Genomic DNA, 22,213 nt, shown 5'->3' on the forward strand with positions numbered 1-22,213 from the left:
CATGCCCCAGTCCGGGAGGATCCCACATGCCGCAGAGCGGCTGGGCCCGTGAACCATGGCTGCTGAGCCTGCGCGTCCGGAGCCTGAGCTCCGCAGCGGAAGAGGCCACAACAGTGAGAGGCCCACGAACCAAAAAAAAAAAAAAAAATTTAACAATAAAAGCAGAGTGCATGGATCCTAAAGGACCCTTTGACAATATCAGCATTCGTGAGTTTCTCCAACTTCCCGGAGAATAGTAACCACTTCCACACCTGGGTGTTATTACATTTCATATTGTTGTTATGCCAAGATGGGACCAGAGCTGAACTTGAACACTCAAGATTTAGCAGACACTTGGGGCAACAATGCTGAAAAGAAACTTCTAGGTCTGGTGTGTCATCCCCTGCTTAACTTGCTGTCTTCTGTGATTTTTGCTAACCGGCTGCTGTCCTGCCTTCCTCAGCTCCACAGGAATGATTGAGTACTCTCCTAATTTGGAGTTTCCAAGCCAACATTAAAGTTTGACTAGTATAAGAATAAAGGTCACCATCTACAAGTTGGGAAGCAACTAAGTAACTGTCCTCAAGCACATACTGACATCCTGGTTCCAGCATGTTGCCTGAAGGAAGAAAAGGACAAAATAACCCTAATAATTTGGTCAGTTTCTTATTTGTGGCATATGTAAAATATTATGTGCCGCTCGGAAAAATCTGGACTTGTTATGATCCCTTTTTCAGCTTGCTGTACCTGTGGGCTCACTGGGGACATCCTGGATTTTTAGTTCCTTTGGGAAAACACAAGAAGATTTCTTGTTTTCTTTTTCTTTCCTTTTTTTTTTTTTTTTTTTTTTTTTTGCCATGCCACGCAGCTTGTGGGATCTTAGTTCCCTGATCAGGGATTGAACCCAGGCCCCGGCAGTGAAAGCACTGAGTCCTAACCACTGGACCACCAGGGAATTCCCAAAGATTTCATTTTTTGACCCATAAATAGCTTTTTAAAAATTTTAGCAGGTAGCAAACAGAATATAAATCTTATACTGGGGCATAACAATGAACACCATGTAATGAAAGCTTACTACGTACCAGGTACGAATGTAGGTGCTTCCCATGTATTATCTCATTTGCTTCCCCTAACAACACTATTTTAAAGATGAGGAAATGGGGCTTCCCTGGTGGCACAGTGGTTGAGAGTCCGCCTGCTGATGCAGCGGACATGGGTTCACGCCCCGGTCCAGGAAGATCCCACATGCAGCGGAGCGGCTGGGCCCGTGAGCCATGGCCACTGAGCCTGCGCGTCCGGAGCCTGTGCTCCGCAATGGGAGAGGCCACAACAGTGAGAGGCCCATGTACTGCAAAAAAAAAAAAAAAAAAAAAAAAGATGAGGAAATGGAAGGTAAATGAAGTTAAACAATTTGCCCAAAGTCTCCCCACTATTAAGTTGAACTAAGACTTCAGCCCAGGCTATCTTTCAAACCAAATTCTTAACCACAAGGCTATCTCCTTCCCAATGTTGCCTTAAAACATATACAGTAATATGGTGGCCAGAACTACCCTTAGTTTGTCAACTCTCCTTAAGTTTGAAGAATCCATTTTAACTCCAGAGAACATCTATAAACCTGGTTATTATTAACTGACACAAAATCTGCACCACAGAGAACTGTGTTTTAACACTAACTTCATTCTTATGTCCTCATCCTTATTATCCTTCTAGGTACCTGATTACTAAATGCTTCTGGAGGAAATCACGATGTCTGACAGACTGCTATCACAGAAATTCGAGGTCACCAACTTCTACCAGATCCTGTTGATGCTACTGTGATATTATTATGTTCAAGATCCATTTGAACTCTTTCCATTCTGTGGTAGGCAGCTTCTAAGATTGCTCCCAAAGATCATGCCTCCTAGGACAAGCATACTGCACTTTTAAAAAATTTATTTATTTTTGGCTGCGTTGGGTCTTTGCTGCAGTGCATGGGCTTCTCACTGTGGTGGCTTCTCTTGTTGCGGCGCACAGGCTCTAGGCGTGCGGGCTTCAGTAGCTGTGGCATGCGGCTCAGTAGTTGTGGCTCACGGGCTCTAGAGTGCAGGCTCGGTAGTTGTGACGCATGGGCTTAGTTGCTCCGTGGCATGTGGGATCTTCCCAGACCAGGACTCGAACCCATGTCCCCTGCATTGGCAGGCAGATTCTTAACCACTGTGCCACCAGGGAAGCCCTGCACTTTGTTTTATTGCACTTCGCAGATATTGTGTTTTTTAAATAAATTGAAGGTTTGTGGCAACCCTGTGTTGTCTGATGATGGTTAGTATTTTTAAAGTAATAAAGTTATTTTTAAATTAAGGTATGTACATTGTTTTCTTAGACATAATGCTATTGCACACTTAGTAGACTACAGTATAGTGTAAACATAACTTTTGTTTGCATTGGGAAAGCAAAAAATTCATGAGACTTACTTTATTGTGATATTCACTTAATTGCGGTAGTCTAGAACTGAATCTGCAATATCTCCAAGGTGTGCCTGTAGTTCCACCACTGTATGATTACTTTCCTTTGACTGTGGGCTGCACCTGGTGACTTGCTTCTAACAAACAGGATACAGAAAAGTGATGGAACGTCACTTCTGAGATTAGGTTACAAAAAGACTTTGGCTTCAGGCTTCCCTGGTGGCACAGTGGTTAAGAATCCACCTGTCAATGCAGGGGACGTGGGTTCGAGCCTTGGTCTGGGAAGATCCCACATGTCACGGAGCAACTAAGCCTGTGCACCACAACTACTGAGCCTGCACTCTAGAGCCCGCAAGCCACAACTACTGAGCCCACGTGCCACAACTACTGAAGCCTGCACGCCTAGAGCCCGTGCTCTGCAACAGGAAAAGCCACTGCAATGAGAAGCCCACATACCACCACAAAGAGTAGCCCCTGCTCGGCGCTACTAGAGAAAGCCCGCCTGCAGCAATGAAGACCTAATGCAGCCAAAAATAAATAAATAATAATTTTTAAAAAATCTATTAAAAAAAAAAGACTTTGGCTTCTGTCTTGCTTGTTCTCTCTTGCTCTGATGGAATCTAGCTGTCAGTCCCTATTGTGAGCCCCAAATGGAGGGAGGTGGTATAAAGAAAATTGAAGTCCTCAGTCTAATAGCCCAAGGGAAACTGACCTCTATCAACAACCACTTAAGAGTACTTGGAAGCAGACCCTGCCCTAGCCAAGCATTGAGATGAGAGCAGCCCCAGCAAACATCTTGATTAGAAACTTGTGAGAGACCCGGAAAATCCAGCTAAGTGATATCCTCAGACCCACGGAAATTGTTAAATAACAATATTGTTTTAAGCCACTACGTTTTGGGGCAATTTGTTACACAGCCTTAAATAACTAATACATCTCCCAATCTCAAACTTTTCCTCCCCGACACACACACACATAAACACACACACACACACCTTTCTTCTCCTAATCTTGGCTTTTAGCAGATGACCTGGCCACCTATTTCATAGAGAAAATAGAGGTTTTCAGTTAGACAGGAATTTTCTCAACCTCCTGGAAGCAAATCTACACTCCTAAGAGCACCAAATCTATTAATCCTTCCAGTGCTAACAGATGTTCTTATCTAAAGCTGATTCATTCACCTATCCTCTCAACTTCATCTTCTTCAGTCTCTTCCTCTCTTGCACAATTACCCCTTTTCCTCCTCTATTTTTATCGTCTTCCACTGCTGGATTCTTCTCTATCAGCATTTTAGTTGTTTAAATCTCTCCCATACCAAAACACAAAAACTAAAACTGGCTTGACCTATCGCCCTCTACAGGTACTCCTTTCTTTCCTCACTTATTTTTTATTTTTATTTATTTTTATTTTTTATTTTTATTTTTCGGTACGCGGGCCTCTCACTGTTGTGGCCTCTCCCGTTGCAGAGCACAGGCTCCAGACACGCAGGCTCAGCGGCCATGGCTCATGGGCCTAGCCGCTCTGCGGCATGTGGGATCCTCCCGGACCGGGGCACGAACCCGTGTCCCCTGCATCGGCAGACGGACTCTCAACCACTGTGCCACCAGGGAAGCCCTCCTCCCTTATTTAATGAGAGTTCTGTTATTGTCAACTCATTTTCCTAATTATTCCTTAACCTACTTATTTATTCCTAGACTCCCCCACCCCCCATGGAACATTCCTAATCTTTATTTAACTTGAGCACTTTGGAGCATTTGGCACTGCTGATCATACCCTGTCTTTTGAAACACTGACCTCCTTGAAGTCATACTCCTCTGGTTTTCCTCCTTTCTCTAGCTGCCATACTGTCCTTTCAGGTTCTTTTTTTCCTACTAAACCCATAAACGTTGATACTTCTCAGGGATAAAGTCCTACACCTTCTTCCATTCTGACCCTGTAAGGCCAAGAGTGTCCAAATTCAAATGCTTTAAGAAAAAGGCAAGTAAAAATGAATGATATGCACTGGGTCTAAGACACTAAAAAGTGATGGGGGCTATGGTGAACTAGATAGTTCAAATCCCATTTAGAGACGACAATCTCTATTTGGCTTAATCCAATTGTTATTTTATAGGAAAGTAGCAGTACAGACTGGAATTTCCCAAATGCCTATTTCTAGGTGCAATTTCTTCGTCTTAAAAACACGCTATGAATAATAATGATAATATTAAACCACTAGCAGTCCAATTTAACCTACAAGCTGTTAGTCTCTCATCCCTGCAGATTCTCCTAAAACAATCTCATCTATTTCCATGGCTTCAATATCCACTTTATGCTAAATTTTTCCAAATCTCTAAGGTTAGCTCTCTCCTCCATGCTCTATACGGATCCACATATAGTTGCCTTTTTTTTTTTTTTTTTTTTGACTGCACCACACAGCTTGCAGTATCTTAGTTCCCTCGACCAGGGACTGGTCGACCCCTGCAGCAGAAGCGCAGAGTCCTAACCACTGGACCACCAGGCAATTACCTCTATCAGTTTTCTAATCCTACCCGCCACCATGGTTTCATCTAGATTACTAACAGCCTCCCAACTGGTCTCTACTTCTATTTTGTCCCATTTAATCTTTACTCCATAGAATTCTCTTTAAAAAGTAAAATTTATGATGTCACTATCCTGTTCAACCTCCAAGACTTCCCTTTGTGATTATAAGAAAATCTAACATCTTTAACACTGTTTCCAAGGCCCCTGTGGGTCTGCCCAGCAACATTCCTTCAGTTCCCGGAATGCTATAATCTTGGTGCCTCTGCATGTTCTTGGCTAAGAACACTAAGGCTTCATATTGCTTCTTATAGGTCACTAGTTTTCCTTGACCTCCAGATTATCTTGTTCTTCACATCTCATAACACTCAGCAGTCAGCACCCAGTCAATTCACTGTTCAGAATGTCTATTTACTCCATCATACTAAGACTGGGAAAGCAGAAACCACATATACCTTGTTCACCATCGGAATTCCCAGTCCCTTAAACAGCGCCTCGCACAACGTTGGCTCTCAATAAATGTCAGTTGAAATAATGATTACATTTACTCTTGCAGACAGCTATTTAAATCCTTCCCTAATCCCTAATCCTAATCTTTCTTTTGAGAGAAAAGAATAAGTAAGTCTTGACCATCTCATTCTCAAAAACCCAATTTCAGAGGAATGAATGAATGAATGACCCAGTCACGTGAGGCTGATTATGGGTCACTGGCCACTTTAAGCGCGGGGGTTGGGGAATGGAGAGCTGCAGTAACAGCACCATGCGTAAATAATCGAGCAGCTACAGGTCCTAAGCCTAGCAAACACGTGCTGCCCGCCGAGCACGGAGAGGGCGGGCACCCGGGAGGAAGATCCTAGGCGGCCGGAACGTGCTCGCGCCCGTGGCCGCCGCCGCCCGCGCCGCGGCCGTCCGGGTCTCGGAGCGAGCGCACGTGCGCCGGCCCGAACCAAGCAGAGGGAGCGCCCGGGGAATTCGCGAGGAAATGGCGGGCGAGGCGCTGTTCAGGGTTAGGGAAAAGTGTGGGGCGAGTTACGCCCCGAGAGGGGAGAGTAGAGAAGGTAAGGCTTTCGGGACGGAAAGGAGAAAGGGAGGATTGTGAGCTAGGTAAGGCGGCCCGACCTAGGCCTTGGGAGGAAAGGGGGCGGGGGTGGGGGCAGCGGTATAAAGGTACACCTGAAACTGGCTGCGAGTTTATTCTAAGGTCCGGGTCGGAAGTGCTCACACCTGGAGTCTGGCGCGGGTGGGTGGAAGGTGGAGCCCCACCCCGACAAAGCCAGGCCCTCAGCCGGCCCAACCTCACCACAGCCCACTTCCTCCTCCCAGCGCGGGCGGCCTGGCCTTCTCGAGCGCCAAATCCCCTCGGTTAGATCCGCCCCGCCGCTAGTGGAGGGCGGGTGGGGGCGTGGCCCGCCCACTCCCTCGTCTGCGCTCAGTCGGCGTCCGCGTCAGCCGGAGCCCGACGCGGTGACGCGGCACGTCGACGTAAGTGACGCGCAGGCCCGGGCCGCTCCTCCTTCCTTGAGTGAGTGCCGGCCCGGTCCGGGCGGGGGAGAAGAGGGAGGGAGGGGGAGGGAGAGGCGACCCGGGAGTCGTAGTGGGCCGCGGGCCGGACCGGGTCCCGGGGCGGCGGGAGCCAGGGCCGGGCCGAAGGGCTTGGCGGGCCGTTAGAGGGCCGCGGCAGCTGTCGGGTCTCCTCCCTTGCCGGACTTGCGCGCCCCGGAGCCCGGAGCCTCCGGCGCTGTGCCCACCCCGCTCCAGCTCGCGTCTCCCGACTCCAATTAGGTCAGGCTCGGAGTCCCGCGGCCGCGGCTCCGGCCCCCAACGCGCGGCGGGCACCCGGCTCGCCTTTCTTCCCTCGCCTTCCTCTCCTCTTGTCTCACCCTCCCCCCTTCTTTTCACGTTGCTGGGGTTTTGTTTTTTGTTGTTTTATGCTTTAGGGGTTTTGTTCCTCAGCCCGAGCTCATGGGTGTACGTTATCATGCTCCTCTTTTGTAGAACAGCCCGACGGCCATGGAGGCCGAAGAGACGATGGAATGCCTTCAGGAGTTCCCTGAACATCATAAAATGATCCTGGACCGATTGAATGAACAGCGAGAGCAGGACCGGTTTACTGACATCACCCTGATTGTCGACGGTGGGTAGCGTGGTGGGCCGAGGAGCGAATTTGTGGCTTCAGATCTTCTCTCCCCTTCCCCCATCCGCCTTTTTTATCCACCTTCTATGGACTCCCTATCGAAAGTCTGCCGATGGTGTACTCTGGAACCCGAGGACGCTTATCAGTGTCCCTTCGCGTAGACCATGCTGCAGAAGGATAGTCACGCTTTCAACATAATCATGGCATTTTAACTTCTTGCAGCCTTTTGAAGTGTTCGCATTGTACACTTGAGTGCAAGGTGGCGGGGATAGGATGTCTCTAAATGTTTGGTTAGTAGATTTCTGCTGCTAAGCTGCTTTGCGCAGTCTTTCACAGGAGTCATTTGGGAAGTGTTCTTTCTAGTTTCCCAAATGGTCTTGGAGGGAAAATGTGAGAGATTCCTTTGCAGCACTGGTACCCCCTTTGGTAACCCCCAAAATATAATGTGGTCTTTACCAGTCTTAGGAGTAGTCATTATAATGGATGCAAACCCAGCTTGGATATCTTTTCTGTGTAGTGAAATTAGACTTTTTGAGGCAAGCTATTCTTTATTATAGCCTACAGCAGGTCTGCTGTAGGTTGAGTTTCCAAATACTAGGCATACTAAAATGTTTTCCATAGCAAACACATCCATCTTGGTGCTTATTCTGTGGCTTTTTCTTTTCTTTTCAAATGACCTATAACCTTTTGGGTTGTGTTTGCGTTTAGCAATTTCAACTGAATAGGATATGCCTTTGACTTAAGTGGTACTTCCTAAAATGTTGTAAGGTGGCCTTTATAAAGCTGACTTAATAAGGCCCTTGAGGTAAAGATCCTGCTTCATGTCTAATTGAGATTTAAATTTGTCAAGATAACTGCTCAGAATATAGTTTTATAATTATATTAAGGAAGACCTATTTTACTTTAATTTCTTAACTTGTTTTATAGTTTTATATTTGATTTTTGTGAATATGATGATTTTATTTTGTTTTTTCTCTAGGACACCATTTTAAGGCCCACAAGGCTGTTTTGGCTGCTTGCAGCAAGTTCTTTTACAAATTCTTTCAGGAGTTTACTCAGGAACCTTTGGTGGAGATAGAAGGTAAATGCTTGTTTTAAATACAATACTTAGCAAGCATTATAATTTGATGAAGAAGTTTTAGGCAGTTAATTTAGCCAGATACCATGGGAAACAGGCATCAATGGTTTCTATTCCTTGACTGGATAAATTGTTCTTTTGACACCTGAGAATTCTTACTTTTAGTAACGTGCTTTGTAAAATGATATTCCAGGAAAAACTCTTACGTTAAACGGTTGGTCTCTTAAAGGAGTCTTTTTCATTGCTAATACCAGTGATCACTGTCTTTTGAAAACATGTTTTAAAAGTTAATTTCCATCTTATTTAGAGGGCTTATGTTTCAGACTGGTCCAGATGCTGCAGGCCTCTCTGTATTAGCAGCATGACATGCACAGTGTGAAGTGGGCTGTCATAATATGGAAAAGGCTAGGAAAGATTAACTGAAGTAGCATTCAGAAGAAGTTCTAGTGGCTATAAAAAGTCTAGGATGGAAGGGGGTCATCTGTTAGATACTGTCTTAAAATAGAAATTTTTATACTTGTTTGACTTTTTGTAATAATAGCCCACCAAGTGCCAGGTATTATGCTGTGTAGTTTGTGTGCATTTTCTGAGGTTCACAGCAGTGCTTTGAAGTAAGTGGTTTTATTTCCAATTTACAGATCAGGGAGCAGGCTCTAAAAGGTTACTTGACTGAGGTTGCCCAGCTAGCAAGGGATTCAGTTTGTGCTATTAATTCTGCTGCTACAATACCTAGCCCTCTACCCCTCAATCCAAAACTGTAGGAAATAAATCAGCTTACCTACATAAATACAGGGTTCTTGAGTTTGGGTTTTGTATCTCTCTCAGTGTGTATATATTCTCTGTTATGAATGGGTTGCCTAGAAACAGTATTCTGTTGGAAAAATTTGGTGTCTAGGGGAGTAAAGAAAACATAGGGTTAAGAGTATTCTCTTATTTTGATAGTTCCAGCTTACCTAGCATTCTGGCTGGTATCCATAGATAGATTATCTTTGATTATATGTGATGGACAGAGCACAGGCATGAAGGAAATCCTCAAAGCTCACTAAAGTGAGAATCCATCAGCCTAGATGGTGTTCCTGTTACAAGGCAAAGTTTTGTCCATTTATTCACCTGAGGTACTGAGACCCCAGGCAGGTTACTTTATCTCAATTGCATATTTGCCTCTTCATCTGAAAAGTGGGTTAATAGGCTTGTACTAATGATTAATTGAAATAGCATCTGCAGAGCTCCTGGCGTAGTGTTTGGTGCACTGTCAAAGCTTAATAGATTGGGGCTGTTTATCAGATTTAATACCTATTATAATATACCGTGCCAGACCCAGGAAATGAGGAATTGATTAATAAGACAGCCCTTAGAGAATTTGCAAATTTAATCATGGATAAGCAACAGTTAAGGAGTGCAAAAAATGTTGCAGAGAATTTTGTTGCAGAATGGTGTCACTAAGGAGGGAGGATGAGTGGTTTAGTTTACTTTAGAGAGAAGAAGGATTTCAAAGATGAGTCAACTTCTTGGCAGAATCTTAAGTCAAAAAATAAGTGACCCAGGCTAGAATATGCATTGCTGGTGAAATGTGGAGTACTGACCTACCTGGAGAAGTAGGGTCTTTTCTTCTGAAGACTAATCACCTTGGGATTCTCTCTTATACTTCTGATGTGCTATGTCCATTATAGTACAGGACACACAACTTTCAGTATTTAAAACTATAGAAAGTAAGAAAGAAAAATGTAAAAACATTCTTTCTGTTTTTGTTATTTGCCAGATTCAGGTTGAAAGCGTCAGTTTGGCTCAATGTCTTTTTAAGCCCTTAACTTTGGAATTGCTATCTGGCTAGGGCACCTGGCTCTAGAGAAAGCCCTGGGCATGCACTTAGAAAACCTGACTTAGAGTCCCAGCTTTACTGTTGGTCAGTTGTGTAACATTGGACATCTTAGCTTCCCTTTTCCTCTTTTAATATGCAGAATATGTCAAATAATTTTGCATTATGTCATGGGCATTATTTTTTCCTCTTTTTTTTTTTTTTTTTTTTTTTGGTCTGTGTCAGGTCGTTGAGGCATGCAGGATCTTTCGTTACGGTGCAAGGTTTCTTTATTGCGTGTTTGGGCTTCTCTCTAGTTGTAGCATGCGGGTTTTTCTCTCTTTAGTTGTGGCGCATGGGCTCTGTAGGTTGCGGCACGTGGGCTTAGTTGCCCCGCAACATGTGGGATCTTAGTTCCCCAACCAGGGATGGAACCCACATCCCCTGCATTGGAAGGTGGATTCTTTACCACTGGACCACAAGGGAAGTCCCTGTCATGGGCATTTTGAATATTATGTTTTGACTCTCTGCGTGCTGTTAGAATCCTCTGGAGAATGCTGTTAGTTTTTGTTGTTGTTTTGATTTTGTTTTGTTTTAGCAGACAATCAACCTGATTAGATTCAGACTGCCTTGTGTGGACTGTGGATCCAATTCCAATTTAGTTTTCAGAACCTTTGTTGTTCTGTTCACACCTGGTCCCAGGTGTGCCGACCTGGGTGGTAGTCCACACCACAGTGTAATTCTCAAAGCCTTTGCTGTGCTGCCTCACGTCATTTTTGCACACGTGCAGCTGGGTGGTGAGCTCAAGACTGCATACACAGATTTAAAGGACCTTTCTCCAGCTCCCCCTCCTGATTGTCTCTGTACTTTAGCTCCCCTGAGCTCCCTTTCCTGGTCCTCTGGCTGGAAAACTAGGAGTTTAGCCTCCCTGTGCTGTCGTACATTTTCTGCAGTGGAATCCATTTCCTGGATAATAACATGGTGAGAGAAGAAAATAACAAGAATTCTCTCCATGCTCTTCAGATGATAATCTCTTTCCTAGTTCTCAGCCAGAGAGAACTTTCTCTTAGAGTTGAGTTGCCTGCTTGGTGGCAACTAGCCATAGATGTGCAGCGCCAGAACGGGGGCTTGTCTTAAGGGAGGGCTGAGAGAGGAATAAAAGCCAGCTATTCCCCCCCACACACACACACTCTCCATCCCCTTTGCTGGTTCTCTAGCCGGAAAAAGTTTCTCTTGGAGCTTTTTCTGTCTGCACCTGCTACCTAGTTATGGGAGTTGGGCTGTCCTCAAGCTGGGTTATGTGGGAGGAAAAATATAAAACCAGGAAACTTATTGCTGTTCTTTGAGTTTTGATTCCTCTTCCCAGTCTCTTTGTTTCTGTTTTTTCTTCGGAGTCCTTGTATATTTGCTTTATGTATTCTTTTCAGGATTTTTAGTTGTAATCAATGGACAAGATAGGGTGGAGTATGCGTTCTTCATCCTAGCTAGAACTAGAACTCCTATCTGTAAAATAGGGATGGTTCTTGTCTTTAGCTGCTCATTAGAAACACCAGGGGAGCTTTTGCAAGAACTAATACCCAGGCTTTTTCTCCAGATCAATTAAATCGGTCTTTGAGGGGTGAGATCCAAGCATCTGTATTTAAAAGTTCTCTAGGTCCTTGTTATTCAAGGTGTGGTCTGAGGATCAGTAACGCATGGGCATCACCTGTGAGCTTGTTAGAACTGTAGACTCTCAGGCTCCACCCTAGACCTACTGAATCAGAACAGAATACTCAGATGATTCCTTTGTACAGCAAAGTTAGGGCAGCACTGCCCTAGGATAAGTCCAGTATGCAGCCAGTGTTGAGAACCACTGCCTTATAGGGTTTTGTAAAAGCAAATATATGTAAAGAGAATTTAAATTGTAATATGCTCTATGAGTATAAACTGTCATTAGATGCAAGCTGAGCCAGCTCTCTCCGTTTTCTGGGTCCCTGGTGAAGTAAGTTACCTTTGATTAGGGCTGCAGGTTCACCTTTGATTTAAGTCAAAATTGTTGTCCTTGAAGCCAGTTGCATCCCAGCTCAGCTCTGTGATTTGGGTTCACACCATATAAAATCTTCAGCAGACATTCACTCCCTTGTTCAGGACACAACAGCCTTCTCCTAACCCGAGCCTCCAATTTTCCAAATCCATTCTTTACTTCTCCTGAAACCACAGATCCATAAGCACCTAGTTTCTCTCAAACAGCAACTCTACCATCACGTCCAAAATCTTAGCCCCTAATATCAAGGACAAAACATCCAAGCACATATTCATACATCCTATTTGAGTAGGAGTTTTCCACCAGATGAGGAATTCTGTAAGACTAGAGAAATTCCAGAATGCCCACCCCCACCTTTTGCCTCTTCCTAAGGGGAAAAATGACTCAGGTTAAGGTGTTTATATTAACATTTTTCTTAGATACTTCCTTAGAAAAATTGTATGTTATGAAAGGAGTAAGGAATTGAGAAAATGGGCTGAAATTTGAAAGTTACTAAACTAGTCCTGTTAGAGTATAAAATATTTTTGCATCTGTACATCATCTACCAACCCTTGACTTACCTGGGCAGGTGTTATAAGTTTGGTTCCTGTTAGCTAATTAGGTCAGTGGCTTATTCCTAGGACCAGTGTTGGACTGGCCACATAAGAAGCACTTAGGGTGGGCTTCCCTGGTGGCTCAGCGGTTAAGAATCCGCCTGCCAATGCAGGGGACAAAGGATCGATCCCTGATCTGGGAAGATCCCCGATGCCGCGGAGCAGCTAAGCCTGTGTGCTACAACTACTGAGCCTGTGCTCTGGAGCCCGCGAGCCACAACTGCTGAGCCGGTGCGCCTAGAGCCTGTGCTCTGCAAGAAGAGAAGCCACCACAATGAGAAGGCCGTGCACTGCCATGGAGAGTAGCCCCCGCCCGCCGCAATTAGAGAAAGCCTGTGCGCAGCAATGAAGACCCAGAGCAGCCAAAAATAAAACAAATAAATACATTTATTTTAAAAAAAGAAGCACTTAGGGTGCTTATAAAAAACAGTTCCCTATCCCAGTTTTGATTCTGGAGATCAGGGACCCATGCTTAAGTCTACAGGTGATTCTGATTAACCAAGATTGGGAACTAAGTCCACAAATTCTTGGAGGCCAGTTGCTTCTTGAAATTACGAATTTTTAGAATTTTCTATGGTAATCCACTGTGTGTATTAAATAATACTCCCATTGGGGTCTGGGGCAATATCCTATAACCAAATAATCAGTGTATTATTAATAAGCATAGCTTATTAATATTTACTCTAAGTGGGATAAAGATTATAAATAGCCTCATGTCAGTTCACATCAAATTTTGCTGCCAAATTTATGGGAAAACTTCTGGTTTTAAGAAATTTGGGGGACTTTGGAAATATGAGTAAAAGATTGCAGTCCTATAGTGAATGAGACCTGGGTATTCAAACTCTTCCAAGCAGGAATGTTTCCTACCATCATCCTATTTAAAAATCTTTATCATGGACTTTGGAGTCAGGCCATCTGTTTGATTCTAGTATTATCACTTAATAACTATGTGACTTTCGCAAGTTACTTAACTTCTCTGTGCCTCAATTTCCTCATCCGTAAAGTGGGGATTATAATAGTACTTCATAGGGTTGTCAGGAGGATTAAGTCAGTTGATGATTTGTAAAGTGTTTAGAGTCATGCCTGATATGTATAGTAGGCATACATATGTGTGTTTGATTAAAAATCAAAATCTCATTCTGCTTCAGGAAAAATTTACACATTGTTTTTAGGAAAGATTTTTGTTGCACTTTTAAATGTTTGGTCAGAACACCTTAAAAAAAAAAACAGCAAAATCTAGTTGTCTGTTCCTCAGGCTACTCTCATATAATAAAGAACATGGTTAAAAGACAACCAGGAGAAAAAAGATTAGGGTACCCAATAAATTAGCCATTAATGAATCCAGTTATTTTTAGTTTGCTCATTTGGTAGCATGTAACTTGGTCATATTACATTATATTTTATGGTGCTTCTCAATATTCAGGTTGTTTTCAGGCATTTTGAAGATGAGTTTTCTGAGGCTCAGAGGTTCTGACTTGCCCCAGATTGCACAGGTCATGGAGAGACTGAACTGAAACTTGAAAGTTGGCTTCCTGAATGATATTTTTTCCTAACAAATAGAAGATGGTGGATATTCCACCAGTATTCTTACTGCTGTCCTGAAAGCCACATTCAGGTATATAAAGTACATGGGAAGAACATAAAAATATTTTTTCTTTTCCTTTTTTTTTTTTTTTTTTCTTTTTTGGCCACCCGGAGCGGCTTGTGGAATCTTAGTTCCCCAACCACGGATTGAACCAACGCCCTTGGCAGTGAAAGCATGGGGTCCTAACCACTGGACTGCCGGGAAATTCCTGTTTTGTATTTGTAATTGTGCATATTGTGTGCAGCTTGGTCTTGGGCATTTCTTAGCATAAAAAAAATCTATAAAAACAAGTTTTCTCTTTGTTCCTGTCAATAGATTTTCATAGTCTTGCATTAGTAGACTGAAACAATATTATATAGCATTGAAGAGCACAAAGAAGTAGAGTATCATTTGGGGCCAAAATTTAAAAAGAAACTTGCAAAGAAAGCTTGGAATTGTGGAAGCTTAATTCTGAAAGTGACTTTAGCCTTTATCCATTTATACCTACTTTGTGTGCCTGCATTTTAGGAAGCATTGTGTTAGATACTGTGAGGTGGGTGTAGAGGCAAATTTCCATAAAGTAGCTTACAGTCAAGAGTTGTCCATGAATTTTAACTATAAGACTAGGTACAGAGTTCAGCCTGAGGGAACTATTAAAGAGGTTCATTAAAGATGTGGCATTAAAATTGGTCCTTCAAGGGTGGTAGGATTTGTCGAGGTAAGGTGATTAAGCATTCAGGTTGGAGGGTGTTAAGGAAGGCAAGGAAATTCTTAGAAAATGAAGGGTTTGTTTGAGGATCAGTATATAGTGTGGGTTTGATATAGTTTAAAATTTGGAAGGAAAAATAGTGGTAAGTAGAAAAATAATGTGAAGGACCTTGAAATAAAGCCAGAATGGTACGGAACTTTATTTGCTAAGCTTTTGAAAGCTATTGATGATTTTGGAGCTGAGTTGACACAGAGCTCCCTGGCAGGCAACTTAGCATGTCTGATGTAATAGCCCATTCGTGTATTTGAGTGATAGATTTTACTGTTCTGTAAGAGCCTTAGGAAGTCTTTGGGAAAGATCTTAAAGTAGTTTGCTAGTTAGTGCTGAACTTGGCTACAAAATTATTATACTGTAAATGAGAATTCTGCCAGGAAATTATCTTCCAAAATGACAAATACTAATCATTTTCCTAACACTGGGCTTCTATTTCTTTCTTTACTAAATGTTATAAGATTTGAATCAATGTGAATACATGTTAATGCATGTCTTTTTTTTTAACAGGTGTTAGTAAAATGGCCTTTCGTCATTTGATTGAGTTCACATATACAGCAAAATTAATGATACAAGGAGAAGAAGAAGCCAACGATGTATGGAAAGCAGCAGAGTTTCTACAAATGCTAGAAGCTATCAAAGCCCTTGAAGTCAGGTAATTACTTATTTCCTTAATGAGGAACAAATAGTTATACTCAGTCATGTTCACCCTGTTAGTCAAGAATTTATTATGTCATGCCATAAGGAACTGATTTCCTTAGTGAGGCAGAGATAGTTATATTCAGTCATGTTCACCCTGTTAGTCAAGAATGTATTGTATGTATCATGCCGTAAAGAACTGATGTTTTGAAATTAAGAATATGTATTTAAGGATCTATAAAGTTCTACTGGTTATGATTGTTCTTTCCCTCACGCTTGATTTCTTGTCCTTATGTAAAAACTGTGCTAATATTAACTCACGTAGCATCTTTTGTTTCTAATAAAATAAGGAGGACTAGGCATCTTTTTAGGGGTTCTCTGGGTTCCTATAAACTATTCTGTGGATTCAAGTTGTTAATTGTACCAAGACTTACTCTAAAAACGGATTGGCTTACAAAGATTAATACGGTACTGTTTAAAAATAAGTGAGGAAATCGGTGAAGATATAAGAAATAGGCCAGGTGGAAGTGATAATCAGTGAAGTTAGAAATGTGATGGCCAAAATGCATGCTGTTTAAGCCTGTACACTTGCTAGATGGGCTGAGTCTAGCTCTGAGTTCTGAAGTACCTAGCGCAAAGAAAAAGGGGAAAAAAACACCTCAGTTACATTATTTATAATAAGATGAGAACAAATCAGTTACTTAGGAGCCATTCTTGGTATTAAAACGCACAATTTCTCATAGGAAGTTATTAGGAAAACATTAAGTGATATAATGAATAAAGACTTCAACATCTTACATAGTGAATAGTGGCATGGTAGTATCTAAGAACAAGAGCTCTGAAGTCAGACTGCCTCGGTCTGCTAACAGCTGCTCAGTTTCCTTATCTGTTAAATGGGGATAAAAATGGTACTTTCTACATAGGATTATTTGTGAGGGTTAAATGAATGAATGAATGTAAAGTGGTTAGCATGGAGTCTGGCACGGGGGTTGTTAACTATCTCCTGGCTTTGTTTCTTGTGACCCTCAATATAGGTCATTGGTGTAACACTAATGTGCAATTTGATAAAATCAGTTTCACATGGGACAGAATGATCTAGTCTGACTCACTGATGTGGTTCAGTCAAAAGATGTAACTTAGAATAACTAAGAAATTGAACTGTAGTCATCCAAAAATACTATTTCTCCTAATGAGCTTTTAATTAGCTTGGTGACAGAGTTCAAGATTAGACTTTTCTGACAAGAGCGTGGTGTGTATATTTTCTCTGATGATTAGTGCTTGGCACATAGTAGGTGTGCAGTAAACATTTATGAATGGATGGATGGGTGCATGCCCATTAAAACCAAGCCAGTATTCTCCTGCAGAGAGAGCTAAGACATGGATAGCAAAATAGAGGTGTGTTGAGGATATATACCTGATTAGGTCATACCTTCTCAATATAGAGGTAGACTAGGGGAATATATATGCATGGGGCAACATCAGATTTGTGGTTAAATCCTGTATGAGAACTTTTTGAAAACATGTTCTGTGTGGTCCCTTTGCTGCTCATGGTAGCGAGTAGCATCTTACTACAGGGAAAGTCCTGAGTAACAGAACATTGGAATATATTCTGTGACAACGGCCCAGGTTGGATTTGGTAGGCATTTAATTGAGTTCATGTGTCTAGTCATTGGGTAAGAACAGCTGGGTACAGCTGTTTTACTAGGCCTATTTAGAACCTTTTAGAAGGTTTATTATTGTAAGACTGAGATCCTTATAATAATTATAACCGTCAGCGCTTTACAATATAAATATAGTAGCATGTTGAATTGTTTCATGAACCAGTTAGGCATGCAGTATACTCTGAAGAATTCTTCAGAAAGATGGCAGTATTACATATTGGCTGTCTATAATTGGCTGTGTATAATGTTATACAATTTAGGAATAAAAATTACATAATGTAGTTGTGTTTAAATTAACCAGTGAAGGCAACTCTATATTGAGTAGACTATTGTATAACTGTTTTGCAGGTACGGAAGGTGAATAAGGCTCTTCTAACATTTGCATATGCAAGTATTTTTGGAATATAGTGTACACTTTTTGAATGGCACTGAAAAAAATACTAGGACTTTATCTTGCTGAAATTGCATCATTGTTTATTTAAAACTGTAGGAGAAGGTTCCTTTTATTTGTTAGGAAGAAGCATTTGCCTTACAGATTTTTTTCTCTCCAGCCTTTTAAGATGTAATTTACATATAATACAATTCACCCATTTTAATGTAGAGTTCGAATTTTGTTAATTGTACACAGTGGTGTAACCACCACCACAATCAAGACATAAAAACATTCCCATCACCCTAAGTTTTCTTATGACCCTGCAGTCGACCCTGATCCCCAGCCCCAGGCAACCAGTGATCTGATCTTTATCACTGTGGCTTTATCTTATTTAGAATGTCATATAAATGGATTCCTAAGGCGTGTAGTTTTTCGTCTTTGACTTTCTTCACTTAGCATCATGTTTTAGAGGTTTGTCCATGTTGTTGTGGGCTCCTTTTTATTGCCGATTATTATTCCATTGTATGGATATACCATCTGTTATGGACATTTAGGTTGTTTCCAGTTTTTGACTATTACAAATAAAGTGGCTACAAATGTTTGTGTGTAGGTCTTTGGACATATGGTTTTATTTCTCTCAGTAAATAACCTAGTATTGGAATAGCTGGGTTGTATGGTAGATGTATTTAATTTTTTTTTAAGAAACTGCCAAACTGTTTTCCAAAGTGATACATTCCAACTTGCAGTGTATGAGAGTTGCAACTGCTCCACAGCCTTGCTAACACTTGGTATGATCATACTTTTTCATTTTAGCCAAGTTGGTAGGTATATAGTGGTTTTAATTTGCATTTCCCTAATGACTAAGGATGTTGAGCATTTTTTCATGTGCTTTTTTGCCATCTGTTTATCTTTTTTGGTGAAGTATCTTTTGCCCATTTTTAAAATTGGGATATTGTCAAGAACTGTGACAGGTGGAAGACTTTATCCTATTTGCAAGCTAATAAGTTGGCCTGCCACATTTTTATGGATGCTGGCAGAAAACATGAAACTCATGAGTCAGAAAGGACTTTATTGCTCTCACAGCATATGGAGCAGCATGAGTTTCATGTTCATATCAACATGAAGCTCATGCTGCCCCCCGCCCCACCCTGAGTCCAGTGGGGAATGATGCAGTGGCCTCGGGGTGTACTGTGCTCAAGTGGTTTACATCACAGTTGAGGAACTCTGGGTTTTAGGAAACCCAAATCTTCTATAATGAGCTGTAAGCAAACCTGCCCAGCTTTTGCCCCAGAGGGGCTGTTATCTTTATTATTCTGGATAATAAACGAACCTGCCCTCCCCTCTGGTGGAAGACAGGCTCTATTTTCTAAGGCAATTTGCTGTACAGACAACCTTGAAAAGATAGAACAAAAGACTGCCAGTGTGTTTGTGTATAAGATATGCAGAAACATGAGGGATCCATGGAGAGTTTTCTTCTACACTGTTTTAGTTAGCTTCTGGTGAATTTTCCCATGAGCACACTACTCCGTGACCACTCTGATTAATCTGACAAATAGGGGACTGGGACCTAATCCTTTCAGTTTTTCTTACACTGGATTTAATTAAGACAACTATCAGCAGCACTCCAAGTAGCAGGATGTGGCCACCCTGCAGTGCTAAGCTTAAGTGTGCACCTACCCCCGCTAAGGTCCTGCACTCAACCAACTGAACAAATCCCTAGAAAGTCAGGTGGCTTTTTCCTTTAGTTTATGTATTGACTTTTCCACTTAGCCCTAAGCATTAATCTAAGTATAGCAGGATGTTTTAGCAATTGCACAGTCTGAGCATTGGTCCACAGGGAGGAAGTCTAGGGCAAGTCTAGTCTCCGTAATAACCCTGGCCAGTGATTTGAGGCTGACATGAATACCTTCCAGAGCCCAAGTGGTGTCATTGATCACATTGTCTTGAGTCAGGCACAAATTTTGTACCACCTTTTTATTTGGATGTCTCCCATTGTAGAGAAAACTGCCCGTAGGGCTTGCATAAATAAGTCAGTTATTCCTCCAGGACGCTCCCCCAAGTAACCAAGGGTAGCCTCACTTTTCTTCTTTTGGCCACCCAGGCGGCACGTGGGATCTTAGCTACCCGACCAGGGATTGAACCCACTCCCACTGCATTGGAAGTGTGGAGTCTTAACCAGTGGACCGCCAGGGAAGTGCCAAGGGTAGCCTCATTTTGGAGAGACCTCCATGGTCATCTGAGAACTAAAGTGATCTACCAGTGGTGTTTCCCTAAACACTGGATGGTCCCTTCTTCCCACCTCAGAGTTGCAAGGCATATTTTTGTGAGGGAAGGAAGTTAGTACCTGGCTTCCATACAGGAAGTGTAGTTGTTTGTGCCCCCAAAGGGGGACCTTCATCAGTCAGGGGCACAGGTTGACATTGTCACCAACGTGGTCTCCCTCTTTCCCAGCTCAGAATGATTGGGTCTAGGCCTTGTTTTTGGACTGAATGTCTGAGGGCAACCAGTTCGGTCTGTTCTGTTTATCCTGAGCACCTGGATGCCAGCTGAATGGCAGTCAGCCACCTCGCGAACCGAGCCTCAGCTTTGGGAATGGTATGGGCCAACATCTCGTGTTTTGCATGGGGCATGCAGGACGCTTGGCCATCCCCTGCTGTTTGCAAAATATTTCTCGGTAAAGTTAAGGGAGATGGTGATCCAGTTGTCAGCCCTCTGGCGTGGGATAGCAGATCCAGCACGTTGCAACAGTTGGGGAGAGCTGCATGAGAGCCTCTTCCTACCTGAGGAAGGCTCTAAGAGTGGTTCTGAAGAACAAAGATTTTTGATGTCCCTTCTTCCCCCATACCTCCTGGAGTCTAAGAGGTTCTCTCTCCAGGTTCCAGGTGGTGGTTCTCCCTCCACCTCCACAAAATCAGTGTATCCCATTCTAGTGGCTGTAACTTAATCCCTTTTCCAGGCATCTCCTGCCCTTACCCAGACCTTTCACCTGGAATGGTCAGGGACAAGAATATTTTATAAAACTTAAGAGACCCGTTGTGTCTCCCACTTTGGCTCCCAAGGGCCAATCTGATTGTGCTTGGCAAGCAGTATATTCAACCAAGTGGTCATTATTCTTAGGATCTAAGATGATGTCCATTCAATAAGAGAATCCAGATGGCTGAACTTAACTAGGTTTGAATCTGCTAGGCCCACTTTTGACCAGGCTGTCACCTGAAAGTGGTGCCAACCAGGCTGTCCCAGGGTTGCCATTAGGCAGAAGGAAAAAGATCGTGTCTGAGAATGGTCGGGACAGATCCTGAACTTCCATTTAGGTTTATGTAACTTCCCACCCCATTAGGCTTGATCATTACCCAGGAGGCAGCTAAAAACAGATGATCCTTTTCCTGGGAGAGCTGAGTTTGATGACCACACTGCCCTAATAGGACTTTTGGACAAAGAGGAAGTGAGGGAAGTAGAGTCTGAAATCTTTTTGAGTCAGTAATTGAGGAAACTATTGTAATTCTCTGCAATATCGATATCTGTGGATGGCAGGGAGCTTGGAAGTTTTAACAATGCCTTGACTAACAGCCAATTGAATAGCTTTTGGTGCATCATTATCAGACTGCAGATGGTCCAGAAAGCTAAACATATGCCACAGCTTAGTTTCAAGAGCCATCTGGTGTGGCCAGAACCAAATGCTCAGACTGGAACAGCAACAGTGTAACCTGAAAAAGTGTCAGTAGTTGTGAGGCATCAGGGATAGCCCTGAGATGGGGTGAAACGTCTAGTGTAGTCAGTCTGCCAGGAACAGTTGGACACAATGCCCTGTATGATTTGGCCTCATTCACCATGAGACAAACAGGCCAACTTTGGCAGGTGTCACAAGTCTGACGTGCGGTAGCAACTTCTCCATCAGAAGCATAGGGTCTTTGACTTTCTGCTCAGTCTCTGATGGTGGATGTGTCACCATGTTCAGAATAATGTTGGGCCTAGGTGGCAGCGATGGAAGTCTGGGCAGTGTAGGTTGATAAGCAACTTGATTCCAGTTGGTATCAGAGAACAGGCTTTTACCATGAGCGTCTAATCAGTTATCCAGAGAGTTGAATCAGTAGCTGCTCTTCGTTTCCACAGTTGTGGAAATATGGGTGTCCAAGACTTCCAGGTCTCCCAGACAGCTTGGCCATTGCAACAGCCCAAGAGTCAGTAAAAATACAACAAGTCTCATAGTGGAGAGTGTCGTCCAGAGCGACGAAGACAGCCTTGAGTTCTGCCTTCTGAGCAGAGCAGCCATGTCCACTTTTGGTTTTGCAAAGTTGGTGCTGAGGCTGAGCGTCCGCAGCAGCCCAGTGAATACCATCAGCCTTCAGCTTAGCCAAACCATTAGTGAATCAAAGACCCCATCGATCTAGTGGCTTTCTTTGGGCAGCAGCCTGGGGGAGCTACCACTTTCTCATGTAAAGCCGAAAGACCAACTGCTTTCTTGACTGTCACTATTTCTTTATGACCAGTGAGACTTGTTGGGCACATCTTACCTTGCTAGTCATGAAGTCTTAGTTAACACACTCCCAAACGGCAGTATCAGGCTAGAGAGCCTCAAAGTTTCCATGGATCAGGCATCACTTTTTTTTTTTTTTTTTTTTTTTTTTTTTTGCGGTACGCGGGCCTCTCACAGCTGTG

The 22,213-nt window shown here is 42.9% G+C and overlaps 1 protein-coding gene and 1 long non-coding RNA gene across 9 annotated transcripts in view; one reads left to right on the top strand and one right to left on the bottom strand.

Moving 5' to 3' along the window:
• Positions 1 to 6,333, bottom strand: part of LOC114486709 (uncharacterized) — a 23,059-nt gene extending 16,726 nt beyond the window's left edge. Inside the window, exons 1-3 of one of the 2 annotated variants that reach the window (XR_003680901.2) lie at positions 6,162 to 6,333; positions 3,416 to 3,458; positions 2,430 to 2,557 (exon numbers count right to left, since the gene is read on the bottom strand). This is a non-coding gene — a long non-coding RNA (uncharacterized lncRNA). The remainder of the gene's footprint in view (positions 1 to 2,429; positions 2,558 to 3,415; positions 3,459 to 6,161) is intronic. The other variant, XR_003680900.2, reaches the window with a different exon arrangement.
• ZNF131 (zinc finger protein 131) overlaps positions 5,675 to 22,213 on the top strand; it is a 33,186-nt gene continuing 16,647 nt past the window's right edge. The window contains exons 1-4 of one of the 7 annotated variants that reach the window (XM_007123099.4): positions 5,675 to 6,041; positions 6,933 to 7,071; positions 8,051 to 8,152; positions 15,395 to 15,539. In XM_007123099.4, the coding sequence (XP_007123161.2) occupies positions 6,948 to 7,071; positions 8,051 to 8,152; positions 15,395 to 15,539 (371 nt within the window). In that variant the 5' untranslated portion in view covers positions 5,675 to 6,041; positions 6,933 to 6,947. The other 6 variants (XM_007123098.4, XM_055086538.1, XM_055086539.1 and 3 more) reach the window with 6 other exon arrangements.

Source organism: Physeter macrocephalus, chromosome 8 (assembly GCF_002837175.3).
Source record: "Physeter macrocephalus isolate SW-GA chromosome 8, ASM283717v5, whole genome shotgun sequence".
Classification (NCBI taxonomy): Eukaryota; Metazoa; Chordata; class Mammalia; order Artiodactyla; family Physeteridae; genus Physeter; species Physeter macrocephalus.